This window comes from Athene cunicularia (genome assembly GCF_003259725.1).
Source record: "Athene cunicularia isolate RWA chromosome 2 unlocalized genomic scaffold, athCun1 chr2_part1, whole genome shotgun sequence".
NCBI classification, from domain to species: Eukaryota; Metazoa; Chordata; class Aves; order Strigiformes; family Strigidae; genus Athene; species Athene cunicularia.
The window spans coordinates 127,144,039-127,165,783 of record NW_020799095.1 but is presented as its reverse complement, the minus strand read 5'-3'; the positions used below and the strand labels follow the sequence as shown (position 1 = coordinate 127,165,783).

Genomic DNA, 21,745 nt, shown 5'->3' with positions numbered 1-21,745 from the left:
CTCTTCTCTTCTCTTCTCTTCTCTTCTCTTCTCTTCTCTTCTCTTCTCTTCTCTTCTCTTCTCTTCTCTTCTCTTCTCTTCTCTTCTCTTCTCTTCTCTTCTCTTCTCTTCTCTTCTCTTCTCTTCTCTTCTCTTCTCTTCTCTTCTCTTCTCTTCTCTTCTCTTCTCTTCTCTTCTCTTCTCTTCTCTTCTCTTCTCTTCTCTTCTCTTCTCTTCTCTTCTCTTCTCTTCTCTTCTCTTCTCTTCTCTTCTCTTCTCTTCTCTTCTCTTCTCTTCTCTTCTCTTCTCTTCTCTTCTCTTCTCTTCTCTTCTCTTCTCTTCTCTTCTCTTCTCTTCTCTTCTCTTCTCTTCTCTTCTCTTCTCTTCTCTTCTCTTCTCTTCTCTTCTCTTCTCTTCTCTTCTCTTCTCTTCTCTTCTCTTCTCTTCTCTTCTCTTCTCTTCTCTTCTCTTCTCTTCTCTTCTCTTCTCTTCTCTTCTCTTCTCTTCTCTTCTCTTCTCTTCTCTTCTCTTCTCTTCTCTTCTCTTCTCTTCTCTTCTCTTCTCTTCTCTTCTCTTCTCTTCTCTTCTCTTCTCTTCTCTTCTCTTCTCTTCTCTTCTCTTCTCTTCTCTTCTCTTCTCTTCTCTTCTCTTCTCTTCTCTTCTCTTCTCTTCTCTTCTCTTCTCTTCTCTTCTCTTCTCTTCTCTTCTCTTCTCTTCTCTTCTCTTCTCTTCTCTTCTCTTCTCTTCTCTTCTCTTCTCTTCTCTTCTCTTCTCTTCTCTTCTCTTCTCTTCTCTTCTCTTCTCTTCTCTTCTCTTCTCTTCTCTTCTCTTCTCTTCTCTTCTCTTCTCTTCTCTTCTCTTCTCTTCTCTTCTCTTCTCTTCTCTTCTCTTCTCTTCTCTTCTCTTCTCTTCTCTTCTCTTCTCTTCTCTTCTCTTCTCTTCTCTTCTCTTCTCTTCTCTTCTCTTCTCTTCTCTTCTCTTCTCTTCTCTTCTCTTCTCTTCTCTTCTCTTCTCTTCTCTTTGCAAAACTGCTCTTCTCTTCTCTTCTCTTCTCTTCTCTTCTCTTCTCTTCTCTTCTCTTCTCTTCTCTTCTCTTCTCTTCTCTTCTCATCAAGTGAAGCTAATTGGGATGATTTGGTACAGAGTAATTCTTCCTGAGAGCTGAAGGGAAACCAGTGGACAGTCTATACAAAGAAGCATTGAGGAAAGGGTTGAAACTGATAGCAAACTTCAAAAGTTTATCTCGAAGGTTTAGAGTGCTTCCTAAAATCTTCACCAAAGAATTGAGCAGTTGTTTGTCAGTTGACTTTGCAACTGAAGCAAACACACCATCACCAGAGATTTGCAGAGAGCAACTCAGGCAAGACCCTAAGCAACTCGCAGCCCACCAGCAGAGCAACCAGCAATCTCCTGGCAGTTGGTCACTGGTGTGTAAGATCTGATGGTGTGTCATCCTGGCCATTTGAAGAAAAGCAACGTGCAATCACCAGTTTTAGTAAAAGTCAATAGCTCAGAGGGGTAGTGGTGGAGAAACAGAAACTGCATCAGTAGTGAAGTATTTTTCCCTCCTAGGTCAATGGTAAAAATAAATGACCCTCCCTCACACATTAACAATGGTTTTGTAAAACAGTTCTGGTCTGACAAAGCTTAAACTCAGTACAGGTGTTTTAGAAGCAATTTAAAAGGGATCTTCATGGATCCCTTGAACACTGTTTTGCTGAGGAAAAACTATCCCAAGTGGTGCCACTTGTCAGAAAGGGAGTCTAACTAACAATGTATATTCTCAGAAATAGAAAGAAATTTAGGCTAATTATATAAAGAAAAACACATTACAGGAATATTACAATTATCCCAAATCCCAGTGTTGGAATGTTAGGAAATTTCATTATGATTAAATGTTTTAAGGAATGTATTTAATCCCTGATTCTGCCCTGAGAGACAATCAAGTAGCATTAAGACATTTTGAAGTATTATACTGACAAAACACTTTAAAACAACCATGTCACAAGAAGGTCTATGAGCTAACAGGAGATAAATATCCATCTGAAAACAGCCATTTAGCTGCGGAAAAGTTATTCATATTGAAAGCAGTGGAAATTGGAAGTCATTTTGATTAGCACTACAAAATTGTTAATTCGATGCAGAGGGTTTCATCAAGGGCTAACACTACAAAGAATTTTAGAAGTATCTGTGTTGTTCCATTTGCATTCAGAACAAACCCAAAAGTGTCCTGGTAGATGCTATCTTTGCTAAAGGCTATTTTTAACAATTTCTTTAATTAACTTATCTGTAAATTTTTCAGAAAAAAAACATTTAGTTATCAAAGAATAAATACTGAACTTAGCAGAAAACACACACTTTATTTATTTATTTATTTATTTATTCAGTTTGCAGTTGAGATCTTTAGCTGTGACATAAAGTTGATGCTTCTACAATTATAGTACATTGTAAGTAGTTTCTAAAGTGTTAATAAATTACTAAAACTGTTTGAGAAAATTATTAATCAAATGTTATAGGTTGTTATTGAGTCCAAGATGTAGTGAGCCATTTGCAATCAACTAGAGCATCTGAAATGAATGTGGTTGGGACAATGTACAGAACTTATTTCTCCTGTGTCTAACAAGCTTCTCACAGTTACTAATCAACCCCTCACATAGTAATTCTGAAAACAGTCTCAGAAGAATATGTACAGAACACTTCTGATCATCTGTAGGACAAAGTGGAGAATAACTTCAAGAGCCAGGATTGGGGCTGAAACGTGGCACATATCTCATATATCTCTCCACTGACATCTCCCAGATACCATGGCTGAAGATTTCAGCACCAAAAAAATCACAGCTCAAACTGGAAATGCAGACTAAACTATACTGGAAACAAGAACAAGTCTGGGGAAAATATTAACAGTTTTTCCTCTTCGATCTGAGGTAAAGAAACAGGTATTCTTTGAAACAGGCTTTGAAAATGTAGCAAACCGTAATAATAACAACTCATAGCAACTACTAGAGGGAAAGATAATGCAGTGAAGGTAACAAAGATACATCTGCTTCTCTGAGTACACAATGCTCCCACTGACCTTGGTAGGCATTAAAAAGCATACAAAACCAAGTATGAAAAATGGAAGCACATGTTAGCTGTGATATGATGCTGTTATTGCAAATGACTGTCTTGAACAGAAGAAAGGGTAACTAAAGCCATTAGAAACAGTATGCACTGGTATATGGCTTCCTGCATATACTGTATCGATTATAACACAGTTTTTAAGAATTCATAATGTCTCATTATACCATAGACAAAACTACAGATGCGTATTACAACTAATGTTATAATAGAAGATATCTAAAAGAATATACCTCACTGGTAAACACAGTCAGTACCTCAGGTTTGTTTTCTAATAATTCATATCTAAAAGTATATAAAAATATTATACAAAACTACTATATAACAATTGCATGAACATTCTCTGAGTGACGGCAGCTGAAAGATTTTTTTTTCTGAATGGCAGATCTGTCATTACTGAATGTAGTAAATATATATGGCATACAAAAGATCATCTATGAGGTCCCCTGGAGAATAAAGCTAAGGAGAAACCATGGTGTAGCTCATTCTGAATATGAGCAGCTGAAACTAGCCATATTCAATGGGTTGACATCACACTTCACTCTGTTCACTGAACTGGCTGTAATTCTAAATTGGGAGAAACATAAAAAAAAAATTATAATGTTTTCCTAGAATATAACGCAAAATTAGCAAATGAAGCAGTGCTAGCTTGAAAATGCCACCATTATAAAGACTAATAAATCAAAAAGTTATTTATGATGAGGATGAACTGTATAAAGCAACAGATGAGTTTCTTATCAACTTATCAATATAAAAATGAGAATTACATGATGTTATCCTTTGAGGATGTAGATAAGAGCTCCTTTGCATTTCAAACAGCAGCAGAGATAAAAGGAACCACAAAGCCCTCTTGCTTCTACTTTCTGCCCCTGAAAGACTGCTGTGGGCGAAGCTGAAATGTAAATTGGAAGGAATCACTTTCTATAAATCTCCAACTCCTTGTTCATATTGTTTTCTATCCTATCCCATCCTATTCTGCTATGAAAACATCCAAAATTCCTACTGATTTCATCATCTTAAAAAGGCACAGGCAGACTACAGAGACAGACTGTGTTAGCCACAGTGTGGAGCTGCTATTGTGCTCACCCTGACTTTTTACTCCAGTCTATCTTATCTTCAGGTGTTAAATGCAAGGAACACAAAAAAATCAAATCTTTGAATACTCTGAAGAACCATCAGCAGCCCATCAGCAGCATATATACACACTGTTCATAACTACATTTAAAATTCCAGTCTTCGTGCAAGCCTTTCAGACTAATCCATTAAACTACTATTCAGTTTTGATTTGCCTAGCATCTCTAGTAGAAACATGGGACCAGTTCCTAGAAAAGTGGGCTTCTGAGTGCTAACTCCTCCTTTTCACCTAGAACATTTGTCCTGGTCTGACCATGTCTCATTTCCATAAAATGGGAATGCTATTACATTAGTATCTTACAAGAATGTTAGGAAGGTTAATTAATGTCTACAAAGAATGCAGACGTTCTTATAACACAACAATCATCCTAATTCATCTAATCAGACCCAGACAAAATATACAATATCCATCCCCATTATTCTTGTTCTGCAGTTACCATTTCAGTAAATTCTTTTTTGCAGGGCAACAAAATGAAAGATGTTGAAAAGCTCTGAAGGGAACATGTTTTTCTGGTCAATCCACTAGGCCAACTGTGCCAACTCACCTTATCTGGAAAAATCAATGTAAAGTGATTTTGTCCATAGGCGACTCTCATTTAATTAGTAAAATATAACGTGAACTTTAAAAAATCCCCAAACCACAGACCGTGATGAGTTTAATGTCTCTTGGAGGAGGCTCTGAGCCAAGCTCTAGCCATGTTCGGCATCATGGGAAAGTACATTACTTGTAATGCATGCTCATTTATACTGGGATTACAATGGAAAAGGCTCACATGGTTTATGAGGAAGGCCCAGGTTTACATCTTTTTAACAAGGAATGCAACAATTATTGAGCAAATAAATACACGTTCAAGTAAACGGATATTCAAGCCTCAAGCCTCAGTTTCGGAGCCAAGCCATCCTTCTGCCTCCCGCTCTCTCTTCCACCTCATGCAGTTCCTCTCCTCTCCTCTCTTTCCACCAGTGAGGCAACACAGCACATTACAGTGCAGGGTAGAGACAAGCTTATTAGCTCAAAACAAACTTGCTAAGGATCCAAAATCATTTCAGTCAGAACAGTGCAGTGCTATGTGATGTAGCTTTAAGCAACCGAGGCTGAGGAATGGAGAAGTGTAGTTTCAGTACTGCAGAACTGTGCGCAAGTTAACCTGCCTCACTGAGAGGCTATGTTAGGTGTTTCTAGATGACATTACACTTTCCAGTGGGGAGTGCACCCAAATAAATACACCACAACACAGAGACTTGGGATCTAGCATAGAAGACTGAAATGTTATTAAAGGAGAGGCAGTGACGGGAAGAGATTGTTAGCAGAAAAAACCTCTTAACTGCAGTCCAGAGGCTAAGGACCAATTGGAGAGGATAGGCAGATAAAAGATCTCTGCACAGAAGGTTCACTGAGTAAATAAGATTTCTCCAGACTTTAACAAATTACTGGGAGCATCCAAGAAGCCCTCCAGATTTCACCTACCCCTGCTGTAAGTCTTACCCTGTGAATTTGAACGGCATCGATTGCCAAAGAAATAGATTCAAAGAAGACGGGATTTTCAGATTCAAGATTTCCACCGTACTGCATTGCTTTTATCAGGGAAGCTGCAATAAAACAAACATGAGCAATGATAAGGTAGTGAGGATATATAAACTGTCATGTTAAAAATTTTGCTGTAAGCTGATACTTGCCTTTGCAGTGTGCTAGCAACACATCGATGTGTCTGTTTTTACAGTCCATGTAAATCTATATGTGTGAAAACATGAAATTAAAAAAAACTGTTTAAAATACCAACAAAGAATAAAATATGCAAGAACATAGTATTCAAAGCAGGCAGAAAGCATGGAGTGCTGCTGGTGAAGCTATACTACCAGCATCCACCAGAGTGAGCCCTTCTATAATCCAAACGTCACAAACCCGCACTGATTTCTTCCCCTCAAAGTGCTCTACAGCTCTGCTGAGAATTAAATCTGAATTAATTAACAATTTTGCATTTTTACTACATTTTAAAGTTGGGGTTTTTTTCCAGTTCTCCGTTTTCAGCAAGTTTTCCCATCTCCTCTCCATATGCTTACCTACCAGTCTACACAGACAGGAATCAGATTTAGGAAACTTTGAGACTTCCAGCAGTCTGTCAGACAAGCACCATAACCATCATGTTACATTCTGCAGTAAGTTGTTCTTTGTTCTTTCTTTGAAAATGTTCAACTTCAGAGAGACTAAGTATTTAATAAGCTAGAAAATAAACCAAAAATTTAAAATAACTCTAGAACAAGAGTAGGACCTTTTTCTGGCAAATGAGGAACATCCAAAGCAGTTCTTGATTCCAAAAATGTTTAAATAATCCATGTATACTGGAACAATTTTGAGAGAAGAGATTCAGTGAGAACCACATCAGAATACCCTATTTTAAATAATAAATCAAAAGCCTGACTCAGTCTAAAAATCCCTCCAAGTCAGCAGTGATGATATTTTGGGAAGGAATGTAATAAAGAGGATATGTTGAGTGTGTTCAGCCTCTGAGTAACTCGGGTTTGGACCAGTCATTCACTCAGACACTGCACTCCCAACCTGTACACTTAACAGCCTATAATGGACTTACCTCTCACAAGTTTGTCAAACACCTCTTGGACATAATAGTTCTGAGGTCTCTAAGATCTTTTGGAAATCGGTTTCACTCTTTTATTTTTTTTTTTTAATTAATGCTTTATTGAATGCCCTATATTTGGAGGAGAGATGTAACAAAGAGTAACCCCCGCTAACCTTATTTTTCCAGCATTCCTTTTGACTATACTCCCACCTATATATGTAGTTTTAATTTAATATTTTTAAGGCAGCACTTACTTCACTGCTTATTTTGAGAAAATGGTTGGGATAAGAAAAGGCCTGGGATGAGACTCAAGCTCAAATCTGGTCTTCTGTCTTACTAAGAAAAATTATATGAACCAAACCTTGCATACCCACTGAAATCTGTACCCACTACATTACTATTAAATGCCACACCCAATAGAAACTTAAGAAATAGCTTTTGAACATAATTTTTTCATCCACTATATAGAACTGCTTATTATGGGGAACCATAGAATAATTCAGGTTAGAAAAGACCTTTAAGATCATCAAGTCCAACTGTTAACCTAACACTGCGAAGTCCACCACTAAACCATGTCCCTACGTGCCACATCTATATGTCTTTTAAATACCTCCTAGGATTGTGACTCCATCACTTCCCTGGGCAGCCTGTTCCAATGCTTGACAATCCTTTAGGTGAAGAAATTTTTCCAAATATCCAGTCTAAATCTCCCCTGGCACAGCTTGAGGACATTTCCCCTTGTCCTATCATGTTACTTGGTATAAGAGACCACATCCACCTCGGTACAACCTCTTTTCAGGCAGTTGTGGAGAGTGATAAGGTCTCCCTCGATCCTCCTCCAGGCTAAACAACGCCCATTCCCTCAGCCACTCCTCATAAAACTTGTGCTCTAGACCCTTCACCAGTTTTGTTGCCCTTCTTTGGACACACTCCAGCACCTGGATGTCTTTCTTGTAGTGAGGGGCCAAAAACTGAACACAGGATTCAAGATGCGGCCTCATCAGTGCCGAGTACAGGGGGACAATCACTTCCTTAGTCCTTCTGGCCATACTATTTCTTACACAAGCCAGGATGCTATTTGTTTCCTTGACCACCTAAGCACACTGAAGGATCACATTCAGATGGCTCTTGACCAACACCCCCAGGTCATTTTCTGCTGGGCAGCTTTCCAGACACTCTCCTCCAAGCCTATAGCATTGCATGGGGTTGTTGTGACCCAAGTGCAGGACCCGGGACTTAGCCTTAATGAACCTCGTGCAACTGGCCTCAGCCCATTTATCCAGACTGTTCCAACCCCTCTGTAGAACCTTCCCTCAAACAGATCAACACTCACACCCAACTTGGTGTCATCTGCAAATTTATTGAGGATGCCCTTGATCCCCTTGTCCAGATCATTGATAAAGATACTAAAAAGAACTGGCCCCAATACTGAGCCCTGGGGAACATGACATGTGACCGGCTGCCAACTGGATTTAACTCCATTCACCACAGTAACCAGTGGTTGTTGGTTTTAGTCTTCTGGGAGCTTCTTGGAGCTCCTGCATTGCCTGAGGAACCCAGCCTGTTAAGTATGTAACCCATAAGAGAAAACATGGAGATCAATAAGGCCTCTGGCTTAGCAGAATGCAGGACATACAGAAAAATCACAGAATTAAAAGCTGAAATTTTAAAGGGCTCCACTGCAACTGACCTGACAGGGTCAAATATGACCTAAACCAGCTTTAAAACTTAAAAAAAAAAAAAAAAAAAAATGCTACATACATATAGTTACATTTGTACTGGATGTCACCCAAAATCTCGAGAATTATTTTAATATATTTTTATATATAAACGCAGTGTAGTTTAACACCAGATCTGTGTTCATCTTTTCTATGAGTGACATATTTATCCACTGATATAGGTGAGGCAACTAGTAGCTGGCCCCAGTAGCTCATACGTGTAATTACATTTCTATGCACAGAATTTGTCTGATGTCGTGAATACCTGAAGCAGCACTGAGATGCCAGTGTAGTCAAAGAAATTCAGTCCACTGCAGTCTAATATCAAAACACGTCGCTCACTGTGACATGACTGCAATGACTCACCTACAAATTTGATAAACGTAAAATTTTAATTAAAAGGGAGAATAGTTAAGGAATGTGAATAAGAATAATAATAGTTCAACAAGACCAAACTATCACAATAAAAATTTTACTATTATGTAACTAGTAAAAGTCAAGCAACTGACACATTTTAGAAGCACAAATGAAGGACCCTCAGAGCCATGGAATGAAGTGATGACAGGCAGAACATATTATTAGTGAAATGTTTTAGACAGGAACAGTCTCTCAAGAATGAAAGAATTGCTTCTTCAGATTTGAATTTCTAAATGATTCAGGATAATATCATCGCTTATTTGGAAGAGTTGACATGGGATACCCAGAAAATATATCTCTTTTCAGCTCTGATATGACATGCATTTCTGTAGTACCTAATGCCTGCCTGTGCCTTAACTAATATCTGCCTGTGAGGAATGAAAATATGTGGAGTGTTTCCTTTTCCTAAGGTTCTATTGTGCTGGGTTTTGTTTGGTTAATTTTTATATACTACTGCATATTGATGCTGGAGAAAAAAAGATGTTGGTAAGAGCTGGGAAGGTCTTACACTCCAATCTCCATCTTGTGCTTAAACTAGACACACTCTGTACTAAATGTGTCCTAGCACACAGATAAATGATTCCTTACTTTCATAAAGGGAAAACTAGAAAATAATGCACATCTTTTTTACATTGCTTTGTGAACAAATATTAGTTATCATAATGCACAAAACTAAAAAAAAAAATAAATAAAAAATTAAGGAAAGGAATTCTGAATGTAAGTCTGAGAGCCAGAGCCTTCTGGACTTGAATCTCCAGAGATTTTAAAGGAAACCTCCTGCCTGACATTACTATGATGGAAACCCAGAAAGGATTTATAAGGTCTGCTAGGCTGCTCACTATAATAATGTCTATTTACTTTCTCTGCCTCCAAAACAAAATAACTTATTCTTTCTCCCTACCTTCCAACCCAGCTGGCATCCTGCACTGCAGTAGAGGCTGCCTGGCTTCTAAATAGGGGGATAGGTACAGAACTACTCCCTCTCTGAACCAGTGGCAAAGGGCAACATCAGATGTTTAATTTGTTGCTGATACAGACCAATGTCAAATAGGTATTACCCAGCAGGAGAAAGGAAAGATTTTGACAAAGATGTAAATTGTTGCACTTTCCGTGACAACTGCCATAAGGATTATGTCCTCCTGCCTCCCCTTCCTCAAAATTTAAGCTCCACATTTTGTTTTTATTTTTATAGGGATTTATTTTCTTCTCTCTGGTTTTTATTATAAAGCCCCCAAGAAGAGTCACCATAAACTTCTTGATACAAGGAACATTTAAGTCCTCAAGGCAGGACTTAAGCAATCAGAAAAGAGGTCTTGCGCTGTCTGTCTCTTCTGTAACATGAGAAACCAGTTTATCTAAAAGAAGACTGAAATATGTACTGGCAAGATCTTCTCACACATAGGGTGCTGTGCACTGTTTTAGTATTTTACAGTATAGCTCTGTATAGTCTTCGGCAGCCATTATCATTATGTTACTACGTGTTACAGCAAAGTACTCTGTCACTCCCAAGTAAACTAAACACTGTAGTATCATAAAAACGTAATGAGTCTAGTTAATAACTGTAAACATTCAGACAACAGCCTCCAAAACAGATTCTCTACTGTGGTCTTAATGTTTATAAGTGTTTTAAATAAACACACTGTTTTAATTCCATCCACAATTAAGTCATCTGTATAAAGTATCTTTTGCAAAAGATTGTTGCAGCTCTTCCATGGGAATGTGCTCTGGTTTGATTTAAGCATTATAAAGTGTGGGAAGAGTGGAATTATCCGTCTTAATCCTCGATTGAAAGCAAACCCTTAGTTTTTTTCTTTATTCTATACTGTATTGATATACTGTACAATACTGGTGACCATCATGTCACTGATAATTCAGCTGACATTTTCTAAAATATACTCCTAAGTGGCTTTAAAGATCACAGAGATTTAATATGGCTCTAATCTTACCCTATTTTTACTTTTGCATACTAATACTCAAGTTCCACAGTGAATGCAAAAAACTAAGACCAGATCTTAATAAAACAGCCTCTTCGGCCTTTGTCTGAAGACCAATCTAGGCAGTAACATGGGAAGTGGTTCTCCCCACTGCGTACCTGTTTCAATATGCACACAATGGTTCCTGTGAAATAAGCAGGGACTCCTGCAGAAAAGGTGTTTGCATGGGTCCCCCGCTTTTGAAATCTTAAAAAGTCAGTCAAGAACACAATAAAAATAGCACCCACTAGACCAAGGTTAACAGAGTTAAACACTGTTTAGGACTCATGCTTCACTGAATGTTTGGTCTAACTGAAAATATTAGTTTCCAGACAACTTGAGTGCACCTAGAAATAAATAGAAAAGCATGAAGCCATTTTGCACCCTTACATCCATCTTGGTTTTAATATAATTTATAGATAATAAACTCACCGTGACAACTTCCATTGGAAAATGAACAGAGCAATGTGTTCTGCTCACACTGAAATGGAAGCAACAAACTGTTAACATACCAAGGAAAACTAGTCCAATGCAAAGTAACCAGAGAAAATCAATGCAATACATAAGAATTCTGTTTTTCAATATCAGAGTTATCTCCTTCTCTCCAAAGTCATATTCTATACAACAACAACTTATTGGATATATAATACTTGCAGAGTATGTGTCTCAGTTTTCTTCTGAAGTTATACCAAACTGATATTTCACTTTTCTTTTTAGATGGTTCAACCTCTGTCTTGTTTGGATCCACTAGAAAGCATATTATGGAAAGGACACTTTTGGGGAAGCAGGAGTTGATTAAGAATTGGTCAAAAGATATGAAAGATGTTCTTGAAAAGATAAATTCTAGACAGTGATTTTATAAAATTAACTTTTGATTCATTTTCTACTTTCTTCAATCTCATCTGCTACACTAATATTTTAGTGAGAGTACTTTTGACACATGGATTTATTAAAGAATAACCTTTAACTGGTGATTTTTTTAAATATTATTGCAGTATAAATGTTAAGTTCTCCATAGAAATATGATGTCAAACCAGAAATGCAGAAGAGAAAAAAACCTCAAAGTGCAATTTTTTTCACTCTCATTATGTGATACAGAAAAACCTTTATTCCACAAAAAAAATATGCACAGTATTTCAAGCATCTGTAATGCCAAGTACCTTAAAGAAGATACAAAGCATAAAATCTCCCTCCTAAGTAACTTATAAATTAACTTATTAAATTAACTTATTAACTTATTACACTTATTAAATTAACTTATAAATTAATGCAATGCAAAACCCAAGTATTTTCTCTCTGTTTGGAGGTTTCTTATCATATTAATCCAAATTACTTAGCCTAACAAAAACAAGGAGGAAAAGCAACACAATTTCTGAGGTGTGTTTCTGAAGAATGGGGAGAAGCCACCCATCAAAGTAAGTATGAGCAGCACAGCTTTTTGGCAAGAGACAGCAGAGGTTGCTGAACACTGTCGTAACAACTCACCTAAGAAATGGTTGTGATTTTCTCAGCCCAGCTTGCCAAACTGGATGAAATTGCATTGTATGGTATTGGAATGTCTTCATTGTAATGATAGAAAAATACTAAGATTTTTTTTCCCCCTTTTAGGGAACATCGTAGGAAGTTGCAGCAGCTATGTGCAGATAAAATTGAAAAATACTATACTTACGGAGATTTTCTCTAAAACTAAATTATAGGTAATTCGTATACTGTTTATTTTTCCAATACAAACAGTGCAGAAAATGAAAAAGAAACACTGCCTTTGAGAAAAACTTTAGACAGTTTGTATCTTCTTTCTAATTCTCTTGGAATTATTTGTAGTAGAAACAGAAATGAAGTGTCTATCTCTCATGGACTCATCTTCAGCAAAAGAATCATATTTTATTCCAGTAGATTTATAGCTACTCATTGAGGTTTTTTTAAATTACAACCATATATTAGCTGAGGTTATGTAAGTTTTGCCAGAAATTTTGAAGTGGTTTTGATCAATGCTTTAATATCTCTTACAGGCTCATATACAGCAATAGTAGAGATATTCTTTTCAAGTAATAATAAGAAAATAATCCATATTGAATCTGATTAAGGTAAAGATTAACTTTATTCTACTCTAAATTAATCATTTGCAATATTACCTTTTTATATCTGTTTCAGTATCTGATTGCATTCTCTAGGAAATGCAAGGAAAGCAATCATGACCTTTAACACTGCCACTATGATTACTGAAGCATACAGCACATCCTACCTTGTTTACATCTTCACATGCCTGGCTGTTCATGTTATCCTTCTGGATTATCTTTATCAGGTCAGCATGAAACTTCCTGGCATTCAGAAAGACTAACGGGTTGTTGATTGAAACTATCTTTACCTGCTTTAATGATTCCTGTGGAATGAAATTAACATAATGCTGAAAAGATTATCTTGGGTTTTGAGACTAAAAACCAAACTATTTTCTTTAAAAATCCAGAAAATTCCTATAAATCAACCTAGAAGGAGCTTTGGATTGTGGGAATGATTTAACAGATGACAGTATTGATCAGTCTTCACAGACAACTGAACTGAAACAGGAAATATAAGTAAGTAACCTGTAAGGAAAATTATCCTTAACTCACGTTAGCATGAAAGAAAAATCATATCCATTATGATGCATAATACTAAGAATTGTTATATGGCAAATAATAGTAGCACTGTTTCAGTTGGTATGATCCCCAAACATAGGCAAGACGAGGTTTGCAGACAGGGAGTATCTTTTATTAGACAAACATATGTACTGGAAAAAGTACACAAGCTTTTGGGGCAAACATGCAGGTGGTTTGGGCAACACTGAAACTGTTCACCTCAGTCATCTGAAGATGACTTTAGAACAACAGGGATATTTCTTCATGGCAATACTCAGTGGATTCAGACTAAGCTTGTGTGACACATTTAAAACTTTGCCAGCACATATCCACAACCAACAGAATAAATAATTTACATGAGAAACCATCAGCTGCCCCCAATCCTGTCTCTGCACTTCCTTGAAAAAGTTTCAACCAGTTCACCAGGTACCTTCAGTGAACAGCTCAAAACATAGACCTTACAGACCACAACAGTTTCTGAAGGGCATCAGATAAAGGTCAGAAACCCCCAGGTAACAGTGAGGAATATTTACCACAAAACAAGCACTATTTCTCCCAAACTCAAAGTGGACTTCTAAAACATTTTCAAAAGCCAGTAAGAAAATTAATATTATATTAAAATATATAAAAATATTGGATATCAGCACAAGCTCAGTTGAAATACTGCTTTTGTAGGTAGGTAGAATTAAGCTAATTCTACCCGGCTCTCCATTTGCCCCATGTTGTGAACCATGTCTCTCATTTCCTTAGGAGAATTACATCTGAGACACACCACACTCAGTGTGGAGCACAGCTGCTTTGATTTCTGCTGCTTCTATTTCAGACCTGAGGAAAAGTCTGTCAGTTGTTAGGGTCTTCTACATTCTCCAGTTGCACTATTTGATCTAGTAAAATATATTACATCTACTTATAAACATCTTTATGTATATTTCAATAAACAACTGTATTCAGCTTTTATGCATCTAGTGCTGTAAACAGGAATAAGCAGAATCATATGTGGCCTGTAAAAGTTACCAATACTTTCAGTAGCATTTTTTACTTTTTCTACCTGACAAGCATGCATGCAGCTGGAGAATTTTAAATAGCCACAGAAACACTGCTCATAGTGCCAGATGCCAAAAAAGTAATAGGATTCGTTTGCCTTTCAGACATGTCTTTTATGGAAGCTGGCATCTCTAGGTTACATGTTGAAGTTGAGAGTGTTCTCCTTCTAGGTGAATGGAAAAGAGGATCCTTGAACACACCACCCGAACATTGCACAGCAATGATTCCCACTAGGTGTTTCGACATGCAAACCAGTATCACTGAGTGTCAGCTTCAAGTCTCATAAAAAATTTTGCCCACTCTGGAAGAATGAAAACAGGATGAGAGACACCATTCTACTTGTTTTTTATGTGCAAACACTGCAGCTGGCAACACCTCAGCAGGTCAGCAGCAGACTATGAGGGCAGATCAACAGATGTGATTCTGAGAAGTTCTCCAAAAGAATTTCAGTCCACAAAAGTGCTACACATAATAGGGTATCCTATCACCAAGTGCAAAAAGGGGTCTGGATACAGAATATATCCAATTGCTACTGAAATAAAATATCTGATTCATATGAGCATCAGCTCTCAAAAATGAACTACTTGTGACAGTGCAACAGGAAGCAACCCAAGAATTTGCAAGAATATAGGTTCAAAAAGCCTCTCTTCTTCCTAAAAAGAGTCAGAGACATGTAACAAGGTCATACCCAAACACAAGTAAGGGGAGCTGACACAGGCCATTTTTTTAAGTAGTTCAGAAAAGTGTGGGATTGCATTGAAGATACAGAGTTTTCCCAACAGACCTTCAAGCAAAACAGGAATGGAAATCTTCACCACAAGCCACACAAACTACCTCCTTATTGTAGATTGCTGTTTAGACTTCTGGGAACCAGACAATCTCTCAGACACCACCACAGCAACCATCATACAGATTAAGGAAACATTTCAAATATCCAAAACTGAGGCAATGAACCCCAGACCATATATAGGGACTTTACGCAATTCACCTATGAATGTGATTGTGGTAAATATCACATCACCAACATATCTTGGTCAATCAAGTGGAAAATCCTAACTGGCAATTAAAATAGCTAAGATTATGGGGAAAAAACTCTAAATAAGGGCAAAACAGAGGGCAATATATGATTGAATGAAGAAATACTCTGACATCTCACAGATTCCCCTAAAAACGATGCTATACACAGGTTGGTGTGGAGACAACTGGGCACTTCAGAGCCATACCAGAAGTGGTAAAGTGGAAGATGAAAACTAAGAGAAAAGACGACTGATGTGCAAAGATCAAAGCCTGTGATGGTCAAGAAGCTAACAAGCTTCCAAAAATACAAAACTTGGAAGCTGGAAACTTGAAAGGCTCAAATCATAAGGCCAAATCAAGCAGATGGCAGACTTAGGTAATAATCTTTTGTCCAGGATGGGCAAGAACAACGGTGCCAAATTTGGATCAGTTATTCCTGGCTCTGGTTTGTTTCTCTCTCCTTTCTTAGTAAGAAAAAGGTTCTGAGAAAAATGAACTTCCTCTTTGTCATGTCCTTGCTAAGAAAGAAAGAAAACTATCTCAGGTGGCCTATCCCTGCTGTTACTTAGAGGGATAATGGCAATTGCCCCATGCACTCTGCACAGCAGTGTCTATGCTTGGATAAAAGTTCAACTCAGTGAATGCCTGTGATGCAATGTGTTTCACATAAGCTTCTAAATGCCCTCTTGATTTTTTCCACATTAAAGTGTCTTTTCTCCTATTGATGAAATAACCCCTATAAATCCACAGACCTTAACGGCAGGGTAGATCATTAAGCCTGCATATTTTCATGTTTAAATGTCCTGTTGTTTATGTCTAAGCTGTTATTTACCAGGGGAACTTGGATCAGTGTAAAATTCATACATTAAAAATTACCCTAAATGCTTGCTGCAACCCAGTGACTCTAAATTCAATTAAAGGCATTTTTCTATATCTTAAAAATATTTTCCTTCTTTATTTTGTGTAATAAGCTCTTGAGCAATTTGCTTTCTTAACAAGATGTTATTTTTCCCACTGTCTGCAGACACTAGTTTTTTATTACTTGGATACTGGCATTAATCTTAATGATTAAGGAAAAAAAAAAGCAGGGGAGCAGTTAGCTTTTTAAAAAGACACATAGGGATTTGTACAAAATATTTTATGAACTCATATGAAAAAAAGAAGGCAAAGCAAACTTCAGTTACCCATCTCTGACAAAGTTAATCCAACATTTTTCTTAAGAATGAAAAGTGATACAATAATTGACAGCTGGGCCAGCCTCAACAACAGTGTTTTCAATTCACATTTCAGCATCCTCCCCATTCTCATGTACCTTTCACATTCCAGCATTGTTCAGCATGCCAAAACAGTAAATGGCCCTGACCCAAGTTCAGATTTTGAGCCCAAGACAACTCTCATGGAAAACATTTGCCAGGGAAAAAAAATATTCTTTAGAGGAGAGCTTCTTAATGGTGAGGTAATAACTTCTGAGCATGTTGCTCACTGATACATAAGACCCTTCCTAAGTATTAGGAAAGAGGACATAATAGGAACTGCCACAGTGGAGAAGGCAGGAGGTCCTAGTGATGGGACTCTGTGCTAAAAGAACACATGGTTCTACTTCTCTCTTGGCTGCTGACCCACCATTACATCTTGGAGGAGGGACTTCAGCTCTCTGGGTCATTACTCTTCTCTTCTTACCATGGGCCTCACCACAAGCAACTTTGATGATAATTGCAATGAAAATAACCAAAAGAATTTAAAATCTCTGACTGGTAGGATTAATTTTGTTAAGAAGCCAAATTTTAAAAGCACAGCCTTTGGGAGAGATTCTTCCATCCATTTTTCAGATGAGGGTACCCTTGTTTGAGGATAGCGTGGTGAGATGTGTGAAGCAGTCTGTGACAACTTCATGCTGCTGTCCCTCCTTCCCTAGCCACACACAGTGTCCTATTGGACAGTCTGATCACAAGAGGCTGATGCCAGAGAGGTCTCAGAAAAGACATTGTGGATGATGAGAATATCAAAGGACTTCCAGTAAATGAGGAAATCTGATAAAAATATAGAGACAGCTATTGTCTGCTCAGATGGCCCTTGCTCTTGCTGCCAAGAAACTTCCTTAGACTTAGGAATTAGGAAACTTCTACAAAGAGCAATTCTTAATTTCAAAGTACCAAATAAACTAAGACAGATCTAAGAGGACTTGCCTAACTTCACTTTGCAGACCAGCAGCAGAAACAGGAAAATATTCTAATTTCTGGTGCCCAGACTAGTTTTGTACTTGCTACGTCATACTGGCTTTAGATTTCAAGTGGTCATATCATAAAAATGTTCCCTTGACTCACTGATTACAATCCAGTAACCAACTAGAGAAAATAAAGAAATCTGAATTAGTGGAACACACACACACACAAACACACACACACACACACACACACACACACACACACACACACACACACACACAACACACACACACACACACACACACACACACACATTAACTTACACAGTTATCTTCTGTTTTGCATTTATATTCCACTTCCTTCGTATTTTTCAAATTCAGTGTCTTTGCTCTGTAATCAATACACAGAGAAAATCTGTAAAGCAAATCAGTAGTAGTCTTGAACAGAAACAGGAATAGACACACCCCAAAACTGTAACACAGAAGTTTAAAGTTGTGACAATGCAATCCATATGTATTTTCTTGCATATAAAGCTTTCTTTTTTTTTTTTTTTGTGATAATGTTGCAGTTTGTGATAATGGTGCAGTTATAAAGTAAAAAGCACATTTTAAAATTACAATATATTGCTTTGAAATTATGAATAATGGAAATTTCTGGTAAATGAAATCTTAATTTTCATTACTCTTTTGTAGCTGGCCAGAGAGCTATTCTCAAGACAAAGCAGCTAATATATAAACTACAACTTCAAAAGTACAGAGGTTTAATTAATATTTTTTTACCTGCAAAATCATACTGTAAGGAAAGAAAAAAAAAATCAAATAGCTACTGGTTATGATAACTAAGGATGTTTTATTTGTCATTAAAATTGACACACCCTTGTATGAAGCAGAACATTCCAGCTATCAAAGTGGGGGACTTTGGAAAAGCCAGTATCCTTGTGATCTCTACACAGTCAGTAAAAACAAAGGGTTGTCTTGAAAAAGCAGCTCAGTGTAGGACCTTCTGCTTCAATACCTCACTTTCAGGAAGACTTTTAACTGCAGAACAAGATGACTATGAAACTTGCTATCATCTGAGCTCTGTGCCCAAAGCTAGGCAGTGGAAAAAAGCCTAGAATACAAACATTTAATAGATGCGTCACTATTTGCAGGTACTGGGGTTGGCTAAATGAGGCTTGCAAAATTCAGCTGTTCTCTCCTGTTTGCATAAATTGAGCTGTAGCTGCTGCTGGTTTTAATACATTCTGATACATAACATTTACCACATCCAATATTCTGGCATTTGAATAGGAACTTCACAATAAATCATCTATGGTATTTTTCTTGCTTCACTTTTGCTGCCACTTTTATCCACAACTGGATGGCTTACTATATGTTCTCTCGCTAACCTCATGCACGCCGGTACAGATTTTAAGGCTGTTAGCCTGTTCACTGCCTTTACAATCCTGGACAATCATGTGCAACCTGACTGAAGACCACAGAAAACACTGGGAAGAGTCTTACTTACGTTAATTAGTGCAGGTTTAGACTGAGATCTCTGTTAGATCAGACAGCCAAGGATCATGTGTCAGATATCCCTCCCTTTCTGCTGTTGAGGAACCTCAGGCTTTCAGGCACAGGGTATAAACAACATGGAAACTTGCCTTTTCCTTTATTAGCAGAACTTACCAAAATTTGAATTTGCTGAGTAGCAAAAGGTTACGAAAAAGACACTGATTGATTCAAGCAGAAACCATCTTCCATAATTTGTAATTACTTTGCAATTCTGAGCTATTTTTACTCTGGTTCTGCAACTTATTCCATGAGAACAGAGCTATGCACAAATAGTTAACAGCATTACCCTTAACAAGCATTGCAGTGAGCTATATTGTGCCTAATTTCAGTGGGATTCAATTTTCAAGCAAACAACTGCCTGCAAGCAGCAAGTAATTTCCAGGACTTGGTGAGCTATGGATTAATTTTGTAGCACAAAATGATCATGAACCTCAGCTGATATTTTCCTTTACTCATGATCCAAAGTAGCAACTGTAATATATGCAAAAGAATATATGAAACTGTGTTAGCCCTTGTTTCTTTGTCCTGGCTTTTCTCATTCATACATAGAATTAATACTTTTCATTAGCCATTAGAATAGTTGTGCAGTTATGTTTCACTAACATGTATTAGCAGTGCAACTGTCAACTATCAACTCCTGTGCAACATAGTCTCTAGGAGTTTATAAAGGCACTTAGTACTAAGGCTTGACAAACATAATTTCTCCTTAAGGAATAAATAAATACGTAATGGAAAAAAGTTTGTATTATTGATCCTTCTGTTGATCTTATGCTGTCTTCACCTAATGAATCACACAGATGTGTAATACTAAGAGAAATCACAAAATAATGCCATAGTATGAAATGTTTTAGAGATCCTTAGCCTACTGTAAATTTACAGGTGTGGCTTTTCCTTTTGAATTGTCTCATCTTCTAATTTTCTGCAACTAAAAACTTTTTTATTGTTTAACCCAAGTTTCATTGTTAAATTTAGTATACTGTATGTCTATCCTGACTGTGAAGCAATGTGGCAGAAAGACATAGTGATGTGCTACTAGAACATTTCAATAAATTGTTTCTCACCTGGGAAAGCGGAAAATCACAAGTACTATTGTGCAGACAACACCATACAACAGTCCCACGTTAGCAGCAAAGCATATTGTAAACACGTAGGTACTAACCCAGATGCTCTTTAAGGAGAGAAGCAGAACGAGATTAGTTTTAAATTTTGTAACAACGTGCATTTTATGATTCAGAAATAAAGACTTTTAAAATGACGATGGTTTCTCAGAGGTGAACATTAGGATCTTTGAACTGACAAAATAAGACTGAATTAGTGGTTAAAATAATGCCTCCCCATGGGAGAACGCATATGATACGGCACTATTCAACTCAATGCTCACAGAGGTTCCTGTCAGAGTTACATAAAATAGGATATATAGTTGCACTAACAGCATAATTCAGAGTGAACCCAGTTGATTTGTAAACCTGTATTTTATTTTTTACACTGTAAGTTATTATCACCTTCGTCACTGCACACATTTAAAATCCTACTTTCCTTTTACTCAATGAGGTACCAAAAAGGCCACATAAAGAGAGCTCTTCTCCCACTAATCATGTAAGTGGGAATTATAATTTGTAAGGAGATAATTAACCTCCTTTTAATTAGAAAGTGGCATTTATCAGAGTACAGCTGACTAAACCAACACCATAACGACTAAAAATTATTGGGGAACTAATTGCTTCACATGGAAATGGTGAGATTTCAGACTACTTCCCCATCATTTAATATTTGATTAATAAAATGTTGGATTAATTTTAAATACTTTTTTTTAAAAACACAAAGGTGCATATCTGAAACAAAAATCACTTTGAAAAGGGATTTAAAATTCTAAAAACCAAAAATATTTGAACATTTCAAATTTTTTCTTCTTAATTAATTTCTAAACAGAAGCAATCACTTATATTTTCATATTACAATGATGTGTATGGCTGAGTCATACCCAGATTTTACAATTAAAAGGAGAAAAGTACAAATTACTTGATTTCTTATACCAACATAATGTCAGCACATATTTGTTTCCTTGAGGGACCATTAAGCAGACTGACACCTAATCTTTATATAAAAAGTGTTAAAGAATGGAAAGTATTTTCACTCCTCTGGATATACTGATCTCCATAGGTACCCATTTCAACAATTACAGTGCTTCTTGTTAATGTTTGCAGAGGAACAGATCACATTACAATGGCACAATCAGTGTTAAAATTATCCTTTCTGATGCTTTCACTTGGCTCAGAAAAGCCAGAGACAATAGAATACTTTCAGCCTAACCACAGGAATTCTGCTTGAGCAGAATTCAGAGTTGTTATTTTATGAATTACAAAATGTAAGTCATACTGTACTAATTTGTGCTTTGCAGAGGATGGAGTGTTACATGATTCTACCAAGAAACCTTTTC

At 37.0% G+C, this 21,745-nt stretch overlaps 1 protein-coding gene across 1 annotated transcript in view; it reads right to left on the bottom strand.

The window, feature by feature from the left end:
• Positions 1-2,725: 2,725 nt before the first annotated feature.
• SLC26A7 (solute carrier family 26 member 7) overlaps positions 2,726-21,745 on the bottom strand; it is a 70,709-nt gene continuing 51,689 nt past the window's right edge. Inside the window, exons 11-18 of the mRNA XM_026842464.1 lie at positions 20,370-20,476; positions 18,079-18,145; positions 13,157-13,294; positions 11,347-11,395; positions 8,790-8,890; positions 5,908-5,962; positions 5,717-5,820; positions 2,726-3,663 (exon numbers count right to left, since the gene is read on the bottom strand). Of these exons, the coding sequence (XP_026698265.1) occupies positions 3,628-3,663; positions 5,717-5,820; positions 5,908-5,962; positions 8,790-8,890; positions 11,347-11,395; positions 13,157-13,294; positions 18,079-18,145; positions 20,370-20,476 (657 nt within the window). The 3' untranslated portion in view covers positions 2,726-3,627. The remainder of the gene's footprint in view (positions 3,664-5,716; positions 5,821-5,907; positions 5,963-8,789; positions 8,891-11,346; positions 11,396-13,156; positions 13,295-18,078; positions 18,146-20,369; positions 20,477-21,745) is intronic.